Source organism: Scyliorhinus torazame, chromosome 5 (genome assembly GCF_047496885.1).
Source record: "Scyliorhinus torazame isolate Kashiwa2021f chromosome 5, sScyTor2.1, whole genome shotgun sequence".
Lineage (NCBI taxonomy): Eukaryota > Metazoa > Chordata > Chondrichthyes > Carcharhiniformes > Scyliorhinidae > Scyliorhinus > Scyliorhinus torazame.
Window position 1 is genome coordinate 117034890 of NC_092711.1, and position 14843 is coordinate 117049732.

The 14843-nt window shown below is 47.3% G+C and overlaps 1 protein-coding gene across 9 annotated transcripts in view; it reads left to right on the forward strand.

Moving 5' to 3' along the window:
- The window catches only part of LOC140421704 (uncharacterized), a 244678-nt gene extending 230922 nt beyond the window's left edge, over nt 1-13756 (forward strand). For 6 of the 9 annotated variants that reach the window (XM_072506537.1, XM_072506538.1, XM_072506535.1 and 3 more), the window contains 3 exons: nt 5332-5447; nt 8148-12089; nt 12404-13756. In XM_072506537.1, coding sequence (XP_072362638.1) covers nt 8264-9217 — 954 coding nt within the window. In that variant the 5' untranslated portion in view covers nt 5332-5447; nt 8148-8263 and the 3' untranslated portion in view covers nt 9218-12089; nt 12404-13756. Of the gene's footprint in view, nt 1-5331; nt 5455-8147; nt 12090-12403 lie in introns of all 9 variants that reach the window. The other 3 variants (XM_072506536.1, XR_011947017.1, XM_072506543.1) reach the window with 3 other exon arrangements.
- Nucleotides 13757-14843: the final 1087 nt, after the last annotated feature.

The window sequence follows — 14843 nt, forward strand, 5'->3', positions numbered from 1 at the left end:
TCCGTAACCCAGTAACCCCCACTTAACCTTTTATTGGGGACACTAAGGGCAATTTAGCATGGCCAGTCCACCCGCACATCTTTAGACTGAAGGAGGAAACCAGAGAACACACGCAGACACAGGGAGAATGTGCAGACTCCGCACAGCCAGTGACCCAGCGGGGAATCGAACCTGGGATCCTGGAGCTGTGAAGCAACTGTGCTAACCATATGCTACCATGCTGCCCTATCTACCTGTGACTCCACCTTTAGAGAACCGTGCACCTGAACTGCAAGATCCCTCTGTTCCATGATACACCCTAAGGCCCGACCATTCACTGTGAAAGTCCGACCTTGATTTAACTTTCTGAAATGCAACTCCTCACACTTATCTGTACTGAACTCCATTTGCCATATCTCGGCCCACTTCCCTAGTTGATCAAGAGCCTGCTGCAATTTTTGATAACCTTCCTCACTGCCGACAATACCACCTATTTTAGTGTCATCTGCAAACTTACTGATCATGCAGTCAGGCAGGAATCCCCTGTGGTTGTCCCCCTCTCGAATAGGTATACCCCTTTGGATACTGTCGGGGGGTATAGCCTATCAGGGGAAAACAGCAGCAGCCAGAGCAGTGGCACCATGGCCGGCTCTGATGTTCAGAAGGCAGGGTCAAAGCGCAGAAGAGCAATAGTAATAGGGGACTCTATAGCCAGGGGCACAGATAGGTGCTTCTGTGGACGTGAAGGAGACTCCAGGATGGTATGTTGCCTCCCTGGTGCCAGGGTCCAGGGTGTCTCCGAACAGGTAGAGGGCATCCTGAAGGGGGAGGGCAAACAGGCAGAGGTCGTTGTACATATTGGTACTAACGACATAGGCAGGAAGGGGCATGAGGTCCTGCAGCAGGAGTTCAGGGAGCTAGGCAGAAAGTTAAAAGACAGGACCTCTAGGGTTGTAATCTCGGGGTTACTCCCTGTGCCACGTGCCAGTGAGGCTAGAAATAGGAAGATAGAGCAGCTAAACATGTGGCTAAACAGCTGGTGTAGGAGGGAGGGTTTCCGTTATCTGGAGCACTGGGAGCTCTTCCGGGGCAGGTGTGACCTATATAAGAAGGACGGGTTGCATCTAAACTGGAGAGGCATAAATATCCTGGCCGTGAGGTTTGCTAGTGTCACACGGGAGGGTTTAAACTAGTATGGCAGGCGGGTGGGCATGGGAGCAATAGGTCAGAAGGTGAGAGCATTGAGGGAGAACTAGGGAATAGGGACAGTGTGGCTCTGAGGCAGAGCAGACAGGGAGAAGTTGCTGAACACAGCGGGTCTGGTGGCCTGAAGTGCATATGTTTTAATGAAAGACGTATTATGGGTAAGGCAGATGAACTTAGAGCTTGGATTAGTACTTGGAACTATGATGTTGTTGCCATTACAGAGACCTGGTTAAGGGAAGGGCAGGATTGGCAGCTAAACGTTCCAGGATTTAGATGTTTCAGGCGGGATAGAGGGGGATGTAAAAGGGGTGGCGGAGTTGCGCTACTGGTTCGGGAGGATATCACAGCTGTACTACGGGAGGACACCTCAGAGGGCAGTGAGGCTATATGGGTAGAGATCAGGAATAAGAAGGGTGCAGTCACAATGTTGGGGGTTTACTACAGGCCTCCCAACAGCCAGCGGGAGATAGAGGAGCAGATAGATAGACAGATTTTGGAAAAGAGTAAAAACAACAGGATTGTGGTGATGGGAGACTTCAACTTCCCCAATATTGACTGGGACTCACTTCGTGCCAGGGGCTTAGACGGCGCAGAGTTTGTAAGGAGCATCCAGGAGGGCTTCTAAAAACAATATGTAGACAGTCCAACTAGGGAAGGGGTGGTACTGGACCTGGTATTGGGGAATGAGCCCGGCCAGGTGGTAGAAGTTTCAGTCGGGGAGCATTTCGGGAACAGTGACCACAATTCAGGAAGTTTTAAAGTGCTGGTGGACAAGGATAAGAGTGGTCCTAGGGTGAATGTGCTAAATTGGGGGAAGGCTAATTATAACAATATTAGGCGGGAACTGAAGAACCTAGATTGGGGGGCGGATGTTTGAGGGCAAATCAACATCTGACATGTGGGAGGCTTTCAAGTGTCAGTTGAAAGGAATTCAGGACCGGCTTGTCCCTGCGAGGAAGAAGGATAAATACGGCAATTTTCGGGAACCTTGGATAACGAGAGATATTGTACGCCTCGTCAAAAAGAAAAAGGAGGCATTTGTCAGGACTAAAAGGCTGGGAACAGACGAAGCCTGTGTGGAATATAAGCAGAGTAGGAAGGAACTTAAGCAAGGAGTCAGGAGGGCTAGAAGGGGTCATGAAAAGTCATTGGCAAATAGTGTTAAGGAAAATCCCAAGGCTTTTTACACGTACATAAAAAGCAAGAGGGTAGCCAGGGAAAGGGTTGGCCCACTGAAGGATAGGCAAGGGAATCTATTTGTGGAGCCAGAGGAAATGGGCGAGGTACTAAATGAATACTTTGCATCAGTATTCACCAAAGAGAAGGAATTGGTAGATGTTGAGTCTGGAGAAGGGTGTGTAGATAGCCTGGGTCACATTGAGATCCAAAAAGACGAGGTGTTGGGCGCCTTAAAAAATATTAAGGTAGATAAGTCCCCAGGGCCTGATGGGATCTAACCCAGAATACTGAAGGAGGCTGGAGAGGAAATTGCTGAGGCCTTGACAGAAATCTTTGGATCCTCACTATCTTAAGGTGATGTCCCGGAGGACTGGAGAATAGCCAATGTTGTTCCTCTGTTTAAGAAGGGTTGCAAGGATAATCCAGGGAACTACAAGCCGGTGAGTCTTACTTCAGTGGTAGGGAAATTACTGGAGAGAATTCTTCGAGACAGGATCTACTCCCATTTGGAAGCAAATGGACGTATTAGTGAGAGGCAGCATGGTTTTGTGAAGCGGAGGTCGTGTCTCACTAACTTGATAGATCTTTTCGAGGAGGTCACAAAGATGATTGATGCAGGTAGGGCAGTGGATGTTGTCCACATGGACTTCAGTAAGGCCTTTGACAATGTCCTTCATGGTAGACTAGTACAAAAGGTGAAGTCACACGGGATCAGGGGTGAGCTGGCAAGGTGGATACAGAACTGGCTAGGTCATAGAAGGCAGAGAGTAGCAATGGAAGGATGCTTTTCTAATTGGAGGGCTGTGACCAGTGGTGTTCCGCAGGGATCAGTGCTGGGACCTTTGCTGTTTGTAGTATATATAAATGATTTGGAGGAAAATGTAACTGGTCTGATTAGTAAGTTTGCAGACGACACAAAGGTTAGTGGAATTGTGGATAGCGATGAGGACTGTCAGAGGATACAGCAGGATTTAGATTGTTTGGAGACTTGGGCGGAGAGATGGCAGATGGAGTTTAATCCGGACAAATGTGAGGTAATGCATTTTGGAAGGTCTAATGCAGGTAGGGAATATACAGTGAATGGTAGAACCCTCAAGAGTATTGAAAGTCAGAGAGATCTAGATGTACAGGTCCACAGGTCACTGAAAGGGGCAACACAAGTGGAGAAGGTAGTCAAGAAGGCATACGGCATGCTTGCCTTCATTGGCCGGGGCATTGAGTATAAGAATTGGCAAGTCATGTTGCAGCTGTATAGAACCTTAGTTAGGCCACACTTGGAGTATAGTGTTCAATTCTGGTCGCCACACTACCAGAAGGATGTGGAGGCTTTAGAGAGGGTGCAGAAGAGATTTACCAGAATGTTGCCTGGTATGGAGGGCATTAACTATGAGGAGCGGTTGAATAAACTCGGTTTGTTCTCACTGGAACGACGGACGTTGAGGGGCGACCTGATAAGAGGTCTACAAAATTATGAGGGGTATAGACAGAGTGGATAGTCAGAGGCTTTTCCCCAGAGTAGAGGGGTCAATTACTAGGGGGCATAGGTTTAAGGTGAGAGGGGCAAGGTTTAGAGTAGATGTACGAGGCAAGTTTTTTACGCAGAGGGTAGTGGGTGCCTGGAACTCGCTACCAGAGGAGATGGTGGAAGCAGGGACGATAGTGACATTTAAGGGGCATCTTGACAAATACATGAATAGGATGGGAATAGAGGGATACGGACCCAGGAAGTGTAGAAGATTGTAGTTTAGTTGGGCAGCATGGTCGGCACGGGCTTGGAGTGCCGAAGGGCCTGTTCCTGTGCTGTACATTTCTTTGATGTGGAGATGCCGGCGTTGGACTGGGGTGAGCACAGTACGAAGTCTTACAACACCAGGTTAAAGTCCAACAGGTTTGTTTCGATGTCACTCGCTTTCGGAGCGCTGCTCCTTCCTCAGGTGAATGAAGAGGTCCGTTCCAGAAACACATATATAGACAAATTCAAAGATGCCAAACAATGCTAGGAATGCGACCATTAGCAGGTGATTAAATCTTTACTAGACAAATTCAAAGATGCCAAACAATGCTAGGAATGCGAGCATTAGCATTTTTTTGTAAAGATTTGTATCACCTGCTAATGCTCGCATTCCTAGCATTGTTTGGCATCTTTGAATTTGTCTATATATGTGTTTCTGGAGCAGACCTCTTCATTCACCTGAGGAAGGAGCAGCGCTCCGAAAGCTAGTGACATCGAAACAAACCTGTTGGACTTTAACCTGGTGTTGTAAGACTTCGTACTGTACATTTCTTTGTTCTTTTGTATGCCTTGTACATTCTCATCCAAATCGCTGATATAGATACAAACAGCAATCCCCTAGTTACTAATCTCCTAGTTACTAATCTCCTAGTTACTAATCTCCTAGTTACTAATCTCCTAGTTACCTATCTCCTCGTAACTCCCCTAATTAGTTAATTACTCCAGTTTTTCAAATTTAGGAACCGATTCCCAACCAGCCAATCAGCTTTACTCTGATGTCACGTTTCGGTTTTTATTCCCAGTTCCCGATACCCAACAGGTAAGTTATTTATACTGACTGTTCCAAAGCTCATCCACCCCGGATTCGCACCAACTCCACTCCCTGCCGACTAGGCCGTGAATTCCCGAGATAAGTTATTTATACTTACTGTTCCGAAGCTCCTCTCCCCGAGTTCACACCAACTCCGCTCCCTGCGTTGGTGAGGTTCATCCCTGGGTGTCTGCAAAATCATTAGGACAGTAACTGTCCTGTGAGGTAATGAGTCCTTTTGCTTCCCAATTGGCCGAGGAAGGCAGTGTGTCACAAGGATGGATGTGTTGGCCGGTTAATGGCTGGAGGATGGGGGCAGGTCATGTGATCAAACCTCCAGGAATACATTTAATCAAAGTTGGCGAGGAGAGAATGTTGTGAATTTCTATCCTAAACTGACAGTGAGGTTTCTGTAAATTTACAGGATACTGGAAGTGGAGGTTTAACAGACGGGAAACGCAAACCAAACGTCATATCGCAATCTGACAGAGTCACTCGATTCATTAGTACCTGAATATCAGCAGCATCTGGGTGTGGAAGGTAAAAGGTTTGTCTGTTCTGTCTGTGAGGGAAGATTTCAGGTCTCAGTGTCACTGGAAAAGCCCCGAGATTCACAAACCCTGGTTAGACCAAACCTGGAGAACTGTGTTCAGTTCTGGGCAACAAACCTGAGAAAGGATAGAATGGCCTCAGAGGGAGTGTAGCACAGATTTACCTGAGTGATATCTGAACCACCGGAGTTAAATTACAAAACTAGATTACACAAAAGAGACAGAGAAGGGCATTCGGCCCTTTGAGTCCGTGCTAGCTTTCTGGAGCAATCCAGTCAGTCCCATTATCCTGCTCTCTCCCTGTATCCTCGCAAGTTTATTTCCCTCAAATAAGACCATAAGACATCGGAGCATAATTAGGCCACTCGGCCCTTCGGGTCTGCTCCTCCATTCAAGCATGGCTGATATGTTCCTCATCCCCATTCTCCTGTCTTTTCCCCATAACCACTGATCCCCTTATTAAGCAAGAACCTATCTATCTCTGTTTTAAAGACACTCAGTGATTTGGCCCCCGCAGCCTTCTGCAGCAAAGAGTTCCACAGATTCACCACCCTCTGGCTGAAGAAATTCCTCCTCATCTCTGTTTTAAAGGATCGTCCCTTTAGTCTGAGATGGTGTCCTCTGCTTCTAGTTTTTCCTGCAAGTGGAAACATCCTCTCCTTGTCCACTCTACCCATAAGATTCCCCCCCCGCTCATCCTTCTAAACTCCAACGAGTACAGACCTAGAGTCGTCAACCATTCCTCATAGACAAGCTCTTCATGCCAGGGTCATACTTGTGAACCTCCTCTAGTCCCTTTCCAAGGCCAGCACATCCTTCCTTGGATACGGGGCACAAAACAGCTCACAATACTCCAAATGGGGTCTGACCAGAGCCTTATATAACCTCAAAAGTACATCCCTGGTCTTGTATTCTAGTCCTCTCGACATGAATGCTAACATTGCATTTGCCTTCCTAACTGCCGACTGAACCTGCACGTTAACATTAAGAGAATCGTGAACTAGGACTCGCAAGTCCCTTTGTGCTTCTGATTTCCGAAGCATCTTTCCATTTAGAAAATAGTCGATGCCTCCATTTTTCCTTCCAAAGTGCATAACCTCACACTTCTCCACATTGTATTCCATCTGCCACTTCTTTGCCCACTCTCCTAGTCTGTCGAAGTCCTTCTGCAGCCTGCCTGCTTCCTCAATACTACCTGCCCCTCTACAGATCTTTGTATCATGTGCACACTTAGCAACAGTGCCTTCAGTTCCTTCTTCCAGATCATTAATGTATATTGTGGAAAGTTGTGGTCCCAGCACCGACCCCTGAGGGACACCACTAGTCACCGGCTGCCATCCTGAAAAAGACCCCTTTATCCCCACTCTCTGCCTTCTGCCAGTCAGACAATCCTCTATCCAGGCCAGGTTCTTGCCCTTAACACCATGGGCTCTTAACCTATTTGACAGTCTCCTATGTCTGTGTGAAATCATTCATTGTGTCTATTTTCAGCCCCTCGAGCCTGCTCAGCATTCAATAAGATTGCGGCTGATCTCATTCTAACCGCAACTCCACATTCCTGCCTACCCCTGATGACCTTTCACCCCCTTGCTCATCAAGAATCTATCCAGCTCTGCCTTAAAAATATTCAAGGACTCTGCTTTCTAAGGACGTGAGTTCCAAAGTCTTACAACCCTCAAGAATAAAAAATCCACATCTCCATCTGAAATGGGCGACTCCTTATTTTGCAACAGTGAAGCCCTCATTCTCGATTCTCCCACAAGAGGAAACATCCTCTCCACATCCACCCTGTCAAGACCCCTCAGGATCTTATATAGTTCAATCCAGGTTTTACCCAAAACTTTAAATCTGTGTCCCGACTGCTTGGACGACCAGTGAATGGAAACAGAGTTTCTTTGTCCACCTGATGGAAACCTGGCGTAATCTTGTGTCCCTGAATCAAATCTCCCCATAACCTCCTTTGCTGGAACCATTCTGGTAAATCTCCTCTGCACCTTCTCCAAGAACCTTCACATTCTTCCTGAAGAGTGGTGACCAGAGCTTTTTAAAGATTCATAGAATAGAATTAGAACCATATAATTCCTACAGTGCAGAAGGAGGCCATTCGGCCCATCGAGTCTGCACCGACTCTCTTGTCGGGCACCCTACCTAGGCCCACAATCCTACCCTGTCCCTGTAACCCCATAGTCCCACCAAACCTGCCCATCCCTGGACACTAAGGGGCAATTTATCAAGGCCAATCCACCTAACTTTCCCTTCTTTGGACTGTTGGAGGAAACCTGAGCACTGGGTGGAAACCCACGCAGACACGGGGAGAAAGTGCAAACTCCAGACAGTCACCAAAGCCGGAATTCAACCTGGGTCCCTGGCGCTGTGAGGTAGCAGTGCTAATCACTCTGCCACCAGAAGCATAGTTTCAGTATCAATATTTATATTTATGAAGCTCCAGGTCGAATATGCTTTGCCAACTACTCTCTTAATATGTCTTGTAGACATACAAAATCCCTCTTCACCTCTTTCTCTCTCCTCCCAAAGAGGCCAGTTGGTTTTTATAACAATCTAGCAGTTTTCATGGTCACTTTTTCACAGTGCCGGCCCCACAAATGACCAGATTCATTCAGATCAATTTCACAACCTGCCTTTGTGTTTTTGTGGGTTCTCTCACTCCCTATTTCCTGTTTTCAATCAGTTTCACAGGGTGTTCGAAAGGGAGGATTCAAAGTCCGGAGACTCAAACCAAGCATCACATCAGGATCTGACAGAGTCCTCAATTTATCATATCCTGAATATAAGCGGATTTTGAACATGGAAGGAAAAAGCATCGCTCATAGTGGGGAGAAACCGTACATGTGTTGTGTGTGTGGACAAGGATTCGCTCGATCATCAGGCCTCACAAGCCACAAATGCAGTCACACTGAGGAGAAACCGTGGAAATGTGCGGACTGTGGGAAAGGATTCACTTCCCCATCCAAGCTGGAAATTCATCGACGCAGTCACACTGGGGAGAGACCATTCACCTGCTCCAAGTGTGGGAAGGGATTCACTCAGTCATCCGGCCTGTCCACACACCAGCGAGTTCACACTGGGGAGAGACCATTCACCTGTTCAGAGTGTGGGAAGGGATTTGCTATTTCATCCAACCTGCAGCAGCACCAGCGAATTCACACTGTTGAGAGGCCGTTTCAATGTCCAGACTGCGGGAAGTGCGAGAAAAGTTCTGTTGAACTGATCCGCCATCAACGTGTTCACACTGATGAGAGACCATTCAGGTGCTCTCACTGTGGGACTGGGTTCAGGCAATCATCTCACCTCACTGTACATCAGCGAGTTCACACTGGCAAGAGGCCATTTACTTGCACTCAATGTGGGAAGGGATTCACTCAGCTGTCCGACTTGCAGAAACACCAGCGAATTCACACTGGGGAGAGGCCATTCACCTGCTCCAAGTGTGGGAAGGGATTCGCTCAATCAACCCACCTACAGACACACCAGCGAGTTCATACTCGAGAGAGACCATTCACCTGCTCTCAATGTGAGAAGGGATTCACTCAGTCATCTGACTTGCAGAAGCACCAGCGAATTCACACTGGGGAGAGGCCATTCACCTGCTCCAAGTGTGGGAAGGGATTCGTGCAATCATCTCACCTGCAGACACACCAGCGAGTTCACACTGGGGAGAGGCCATTCACCTGCTCCAAGTGTGGGAAGGGATTCACCACTTCATCCAACCTGGTGACACACCAGCGTGGCCACAAGTAACCACAGTGATTGGATTTTGCTGTTCCTCACATTCAGGACTGAACCATGTTCATTTGGGTCTCTTTCTGCTGATAACAAACTCCAGCCCATTTACAGGGGCTAATATTCTGGCTAAAAGTCAAATAAATTAGATTTGTGTTAAATATAATGTGTGCTGAAACTTTAATATCTCTGACACAAGTTATTTCCTTTTGAAGTACTCTTGCTCTCCCCTGTCTCTTCCATCCTCACCTCCAACATGAAGTGTGAGGAGCTTGTGGAGCTTCTTTGTGACTGAGATTGAGTAAATCCGATCAGCTGCCTCTGCTGCTTCCCTCCTTTCCATGAGCCCACCGGACCAAACTGTCTCTAACTTTCATCCTTTCCCGAGCCCTAAACCCACATCTTTCTCTAGTTTCTCTCCCATCTCCCTCATACCCTCTCAGAGCTCATCTTGTCCATGAGGTCCAGCTCCTGCTCCTTCGACCCTATTCTCACTGAGCTACTGATCAGCCAACTACCCTGTGTCCATGGATATTGTCAACATTTCTCTCTCTTCAGGTACTGTCCCTCTGTCCTTCAAATCTGCCATCATCACCCCCTCAATAAAACAAACCCTTGACCCTGCCATCCTGACAAATTACTGCCCCATCTTCAACCTCTCTCTCTCCAAACTCTTTGAACATGTTGTCACCTCCTAAATCCTTACCCATCTTTCCCAGAATTCCCATGTTTGAATCCCTTCAATCAGGTCTCTGCCCTGTCACAGTGAAATACAAGAGACAAACAGAATCTTACCCGGAGAGAAAGACAGACAATCCGGGAGCTTGGATCCAACACGGATATGTCCATACGACCAGAAGACAAGGATAGCAGCACAGTCATTATCGAGAGACAACAATACCTGCTGGAGACAGACAGACAACTAAACAACACGAATCACAACACCAAGCTACCTTGACCCATATACCCGAGACAGGAAGGAGAATTGGAGATGGACTGGAAGAACTCAGACTCCAGACACATTTACCAAAAACAGATGGAATATCTGAAGGGACAACAGGTAGAACCAAGGAAGTTCTACCTGCTCCTTAAAATACCCAAACACAGAATAATAATAATCTTTATTATTGTCACAAGTAGGCTTACATTAGCACTGCAATGAAGGGCTTACATTAGCACTGCAATGAAGTTACTGTGAAAATCCCCTAGTCAACATACTCTGGCGCCTGTTTGGGTACACAGAGGGAGAATTCACAATGTCCAATTCATCTAACAAGCGCATCTTTCGGGACTTGTGGGAGGAAACAGGAGCACCCGGAGGAAACCCACGCAGACACTGGGAGAAAGTACAGTGCAGACTCCGCACAGTGACCCAAGTGAGAATTGAGCTCGGAACCCTGGCGCTGTGAAGCAACAGTGCTAACCACTGTGCCACCGTCAGGGAAATACCACCAGACAGACCCATCTGATCAGACTGAGAGAGAAAATCCTACAGAATCAGTGCAGAAGGAGGCCATTCGGCCCATACAGCCTGCACCGGCACTTGGAAAGATAACTCTACTTAAGCGCATGCGTCCACCCTATTAAGGGCCATCTTGACAATTACATGAATAGGATGGGAATAGAGGGATAGGAAACCCGGAAGCATAGAATATTTTAGTTTAGATGGGCAGCATGGTCGACGCAGGCTTGGAGGGCCGAAGGGCCTTTTCCTGTGCTGTACTTTTCTCTGTTCTTTGTTTATCCCTGTAACGCAGTAACGCCCACCTAATCTTTGTTTGGACACTGAGGGGCAATTTAGCGGGGCCAATCCACCAAACCTGCCCATCTTTGGACGGTGGGAGAAAACTGGAGCATCCGGAGGGAACCCACACAGACACGGGGAGAACATGCAAACTGCACACAGTCACCCAAGGCCAGAATTGAACCCAGGTCGCTGGTGCTATGAGGCAGCAGTGCTAACCATTGTGCCACATCTCTTGCAAGAGAAACAGAGTTAACGTTTGTTGTTCCTTGTAACAGTTCTGTAGAAGTGTTAATGGGCTCTAATTTAAAGTCTTGAAGTGAAAAGTGGAACGTTTTACTCAGAGGTTTGACACAGGAAGAAGTTTTAGCCTGTGTGAAGCTCAATCTTCATTTACACAAAGCCCACAGTCTGATTGGCTGGAGGACCAGAGTCCATCCGGTCTTCCAAATCTTTCCATTGGTCAACATCACTCAGACAGGAAATGAGGTTTTGGAACCCGCGCCTACGTGACCAATGGAAAGAACTCAAAATGATACAGAGTCTCAGCCAATGAGGGAGATCCGGGATCAGCCCCACCCCTCATTCACTCTGATTGCTTGGAAGACCAGCAGCTCCCGCGCGGTCCTCCAGTTCCACCCCATCTTCCTATTGGTCCGCAGCTGCTGTCAATCACTCCCTGGGCATTGTGATGTGGAGCATGCGCAGTGCGGCTCATGTCCAGGGACAGACGCTTGTTTGTCTCGTCCTCAGGCGGGAAGGAGGCGGATAAGCGAAGGCAGCGTTAGGGGCAGTGGGAGGGAGGGGAGGCTTCACAAAAACCCAGTGGAGGCATCAAAGCTGAAACAAGAAATTACCGCTCCCGAGTTTGCAGCGAGCGGGAAGGTTTTCCTGGCGAGCCTTTCCCCAGTTAACCAACATCATCCTCAAGGGGGCAGTGTGCAGCAGGGCGCATGCGCGGTGAGCCCTGTCCACTCAGCAGGACTGACAGTGATGGATTCAGGAAACTCCTTTTACAGGGGGTTACAAGGGGAGGATTTAAACACAGCAAAGTGAAATCAAACAAGACATTAAGACCTGAGAGAGTCACTTGATTAATCTGAACCTGGATATTATTGGTCTTTGAGTGTAAGCATTGAGTTCCAGGTCAGTACCACTCTTCATGGGGGTTCACTGTACCAGCAAATCACAGACACAGGCTAGTGTTCTGGGGACAAGGGTTCAAATCCCATCATGGCAATTGGTGGAGTGTAAATTCAATTAATCTGGAATTCAATGTTCATCTCGGTATTGGTGACCGTGAAATCATTGTGGTGAGTTTGTGGGAAGGGGAGAGTGTGGGACTGGGATTTGCACCTTTGGGAAACGAGAGCAATAATTATGCTCCGGGAACTAGAATTATCTGTTCTAAGTTTAAGTCCTGGACTAACCTGTGCAAATTGGTTTTATATTGTTACCAGGAGTGGACTGACAGAAAGGAAACTCAAATCAAACATCACATCAAGATCTGACAGTCATTCAATTCATCAGGACCTGAATATCATTGGTTTTGAATGTGGGTGGAGATATGTTTGTCAGTTCCGTCTGTGGGAAAAGATGTCAAATATCAGTGTGCCTGGGAAAGCATTGAGACGCACACACACCCGAGTGAGAGTGTTCCAGTGAACTGACTGTGGGAAGAGCTTTAACCAGTTACACAGCATGAAAATAAATCACACCTAGAATCTGTACACGTGTTCCGTGTGTGGACGAGGTTTCAACTGTTTGTCCAACGTGGAGAGGCACAAGGACATTGGCACCATGGACAACCATGGAAATGTGGGGACTGTGGGAAGGGATTCATGTCCCCATCTGTGCTGGACATTCATTGGCGCAGTCACACTGGGGAAAGACCATTCACCTGCTCCGAATGTGGGAAGAGGTTCACGAGATTAACCCACCTCACTACACACCAACGTGTTCTCTCTGACACGAGACCTTTTAAATGTTCTGCCTGTGAGGAGAGCTTCAAAGGCAAAATGGATCTGCTGCTTCACCAGCGCAGTCACACTGGAGAGAGGCCGTTCACCTGCTCCGTGTGTGGGAAGGGATTCACTCAGCAGTCCCTCCGGCTGAAACACCAGCGCATTCCCACCAGGGAGGAAGCGTTCATCTGTTCGCTGTGTGGGAAGGGATTCATTCGGTCATCCACCCTGCAGACACACCAGCGAGTTCACAAGTGCCTCCAGGACTCTGCTGTTATTGATGTTAATCACATCCAGGACTGAACCAAAATCACATCCTGGATAGAACCATGTTCATTCCGACAGCTGGAGTTTGTTTGAGTTGATGTTAATAATCCCTGAAACTGAGATTAGAATAGATTGGTGCTTGATCGCTGGCACACACACAATGGGGAAAAGGGCCTTGTTTTGTGCTGTAAAACTCTAGAACGTGAACCCATCTCACTTCACACCAACATGTTCACTCTGACACAAGACATTTTATGTGTTCTGACTGTGGGAAGAGCTTGAGAGGCAAAATGGATCTGCTGACACACCAACGCGCTCACACTGGAGAGAGACCGTTCACTGCTCCGAGAGTGGGAAGGAAAATTATCCACCCTGCAGAAACACCAGTGATTTGACAGCGGGGGAGAGGCCATTCACCTGCTCTCAGTGTGGGAAGGGATTCACTCATTCATCCACCCTGCAGATCCACCAGCGAATTCACAAGTTACAGGAATTAGATTCTGCTGTTATTGCTGCTGTGAATCCCTGCAACTGGAGTTTAATGTTCTGGATATAGATGAATTAAATCAGCTTTGTGTCAAACACACAGTGTTGGTGTCCTTGATTTCTCGAAGATAAGAGGAGACTGATTGATGTCCTGTTACCGACTTCCATTATTGGGTCTTTTCTCCTTTGTTAATGGAAGACGTTTATTTATATAACGCCTTTCACAACTTAAGATGTCCCAAAGTGCTGTACAGACAATGAGGTTCTTTTGAAGTGTAGTCACTGTTGTAATGTAGGAAATGCAGTCACCAAATGTGCACAGAAAGATCCCACAAACAGAAATGTGATTGTGACCAGAGAATCTGTTCAGTGATGTTTGTTGAGGGATAAATATTAAGCAGTAAACCAGGGAGACCTCCCCTGCTTTTTGGAATAACATCATGGGAACTTTACACCCAACGGAGGGCAGACCCTTCCATCAGGCAGAAGGTACAGAAGTCTGAAGACCTGGACATCCAGAAATAGGAGCAGCTTCGTCCCCACAGCTACAAGACTCCTCAAGGACTCCCCCTCGGACTGATCTGTTCCCTGGAAGGACACCACTCACGACGCCCTATGCTGCTCTTGCTCATGTATTTGCTTTGTTTGGCCCCTTGGGCACTGTAACCAATCACTGTTGTCGATATACCACTATGTGCTAACATTGTGCTAACCACTAACCACTATGCTCCGAGCTGCCTTGTGACTCTTCAGTGCAGGGTAAACCGGGATGGTCCCTCTGATATCAGGGAAGAGGAGATGTAATAGAGGTGTTTAAAATGGGGAAGGATTTGTGACAGTGTCGATATTTTCCCACAAACAGAACAAACATTTTTCATTCCACATTTATAGTCTGAGGATAATCAGGTCATGATCAATTGAGTGACACTGTTGGATCTTAATGTGATATTTGGTTTGTTTCCTGTCTGAAAATCCTCTCCTAATGCCCTGGAAAAGGAGTTTACAAAGGGCACACTATCAGTCCAGGATAGAAATTCAGAACAGACAATTCCAGTTTCTGGGGAACATGTTTTTCTCTCTTCTGTCCTCAAAGCTGTAAATTCCCGTCCCACACACTCCCTCCTCCCTGGGGCTGAAATCCAAATAAAGTATTAGATCATTATTTCTGTATCCTTTTACCAAA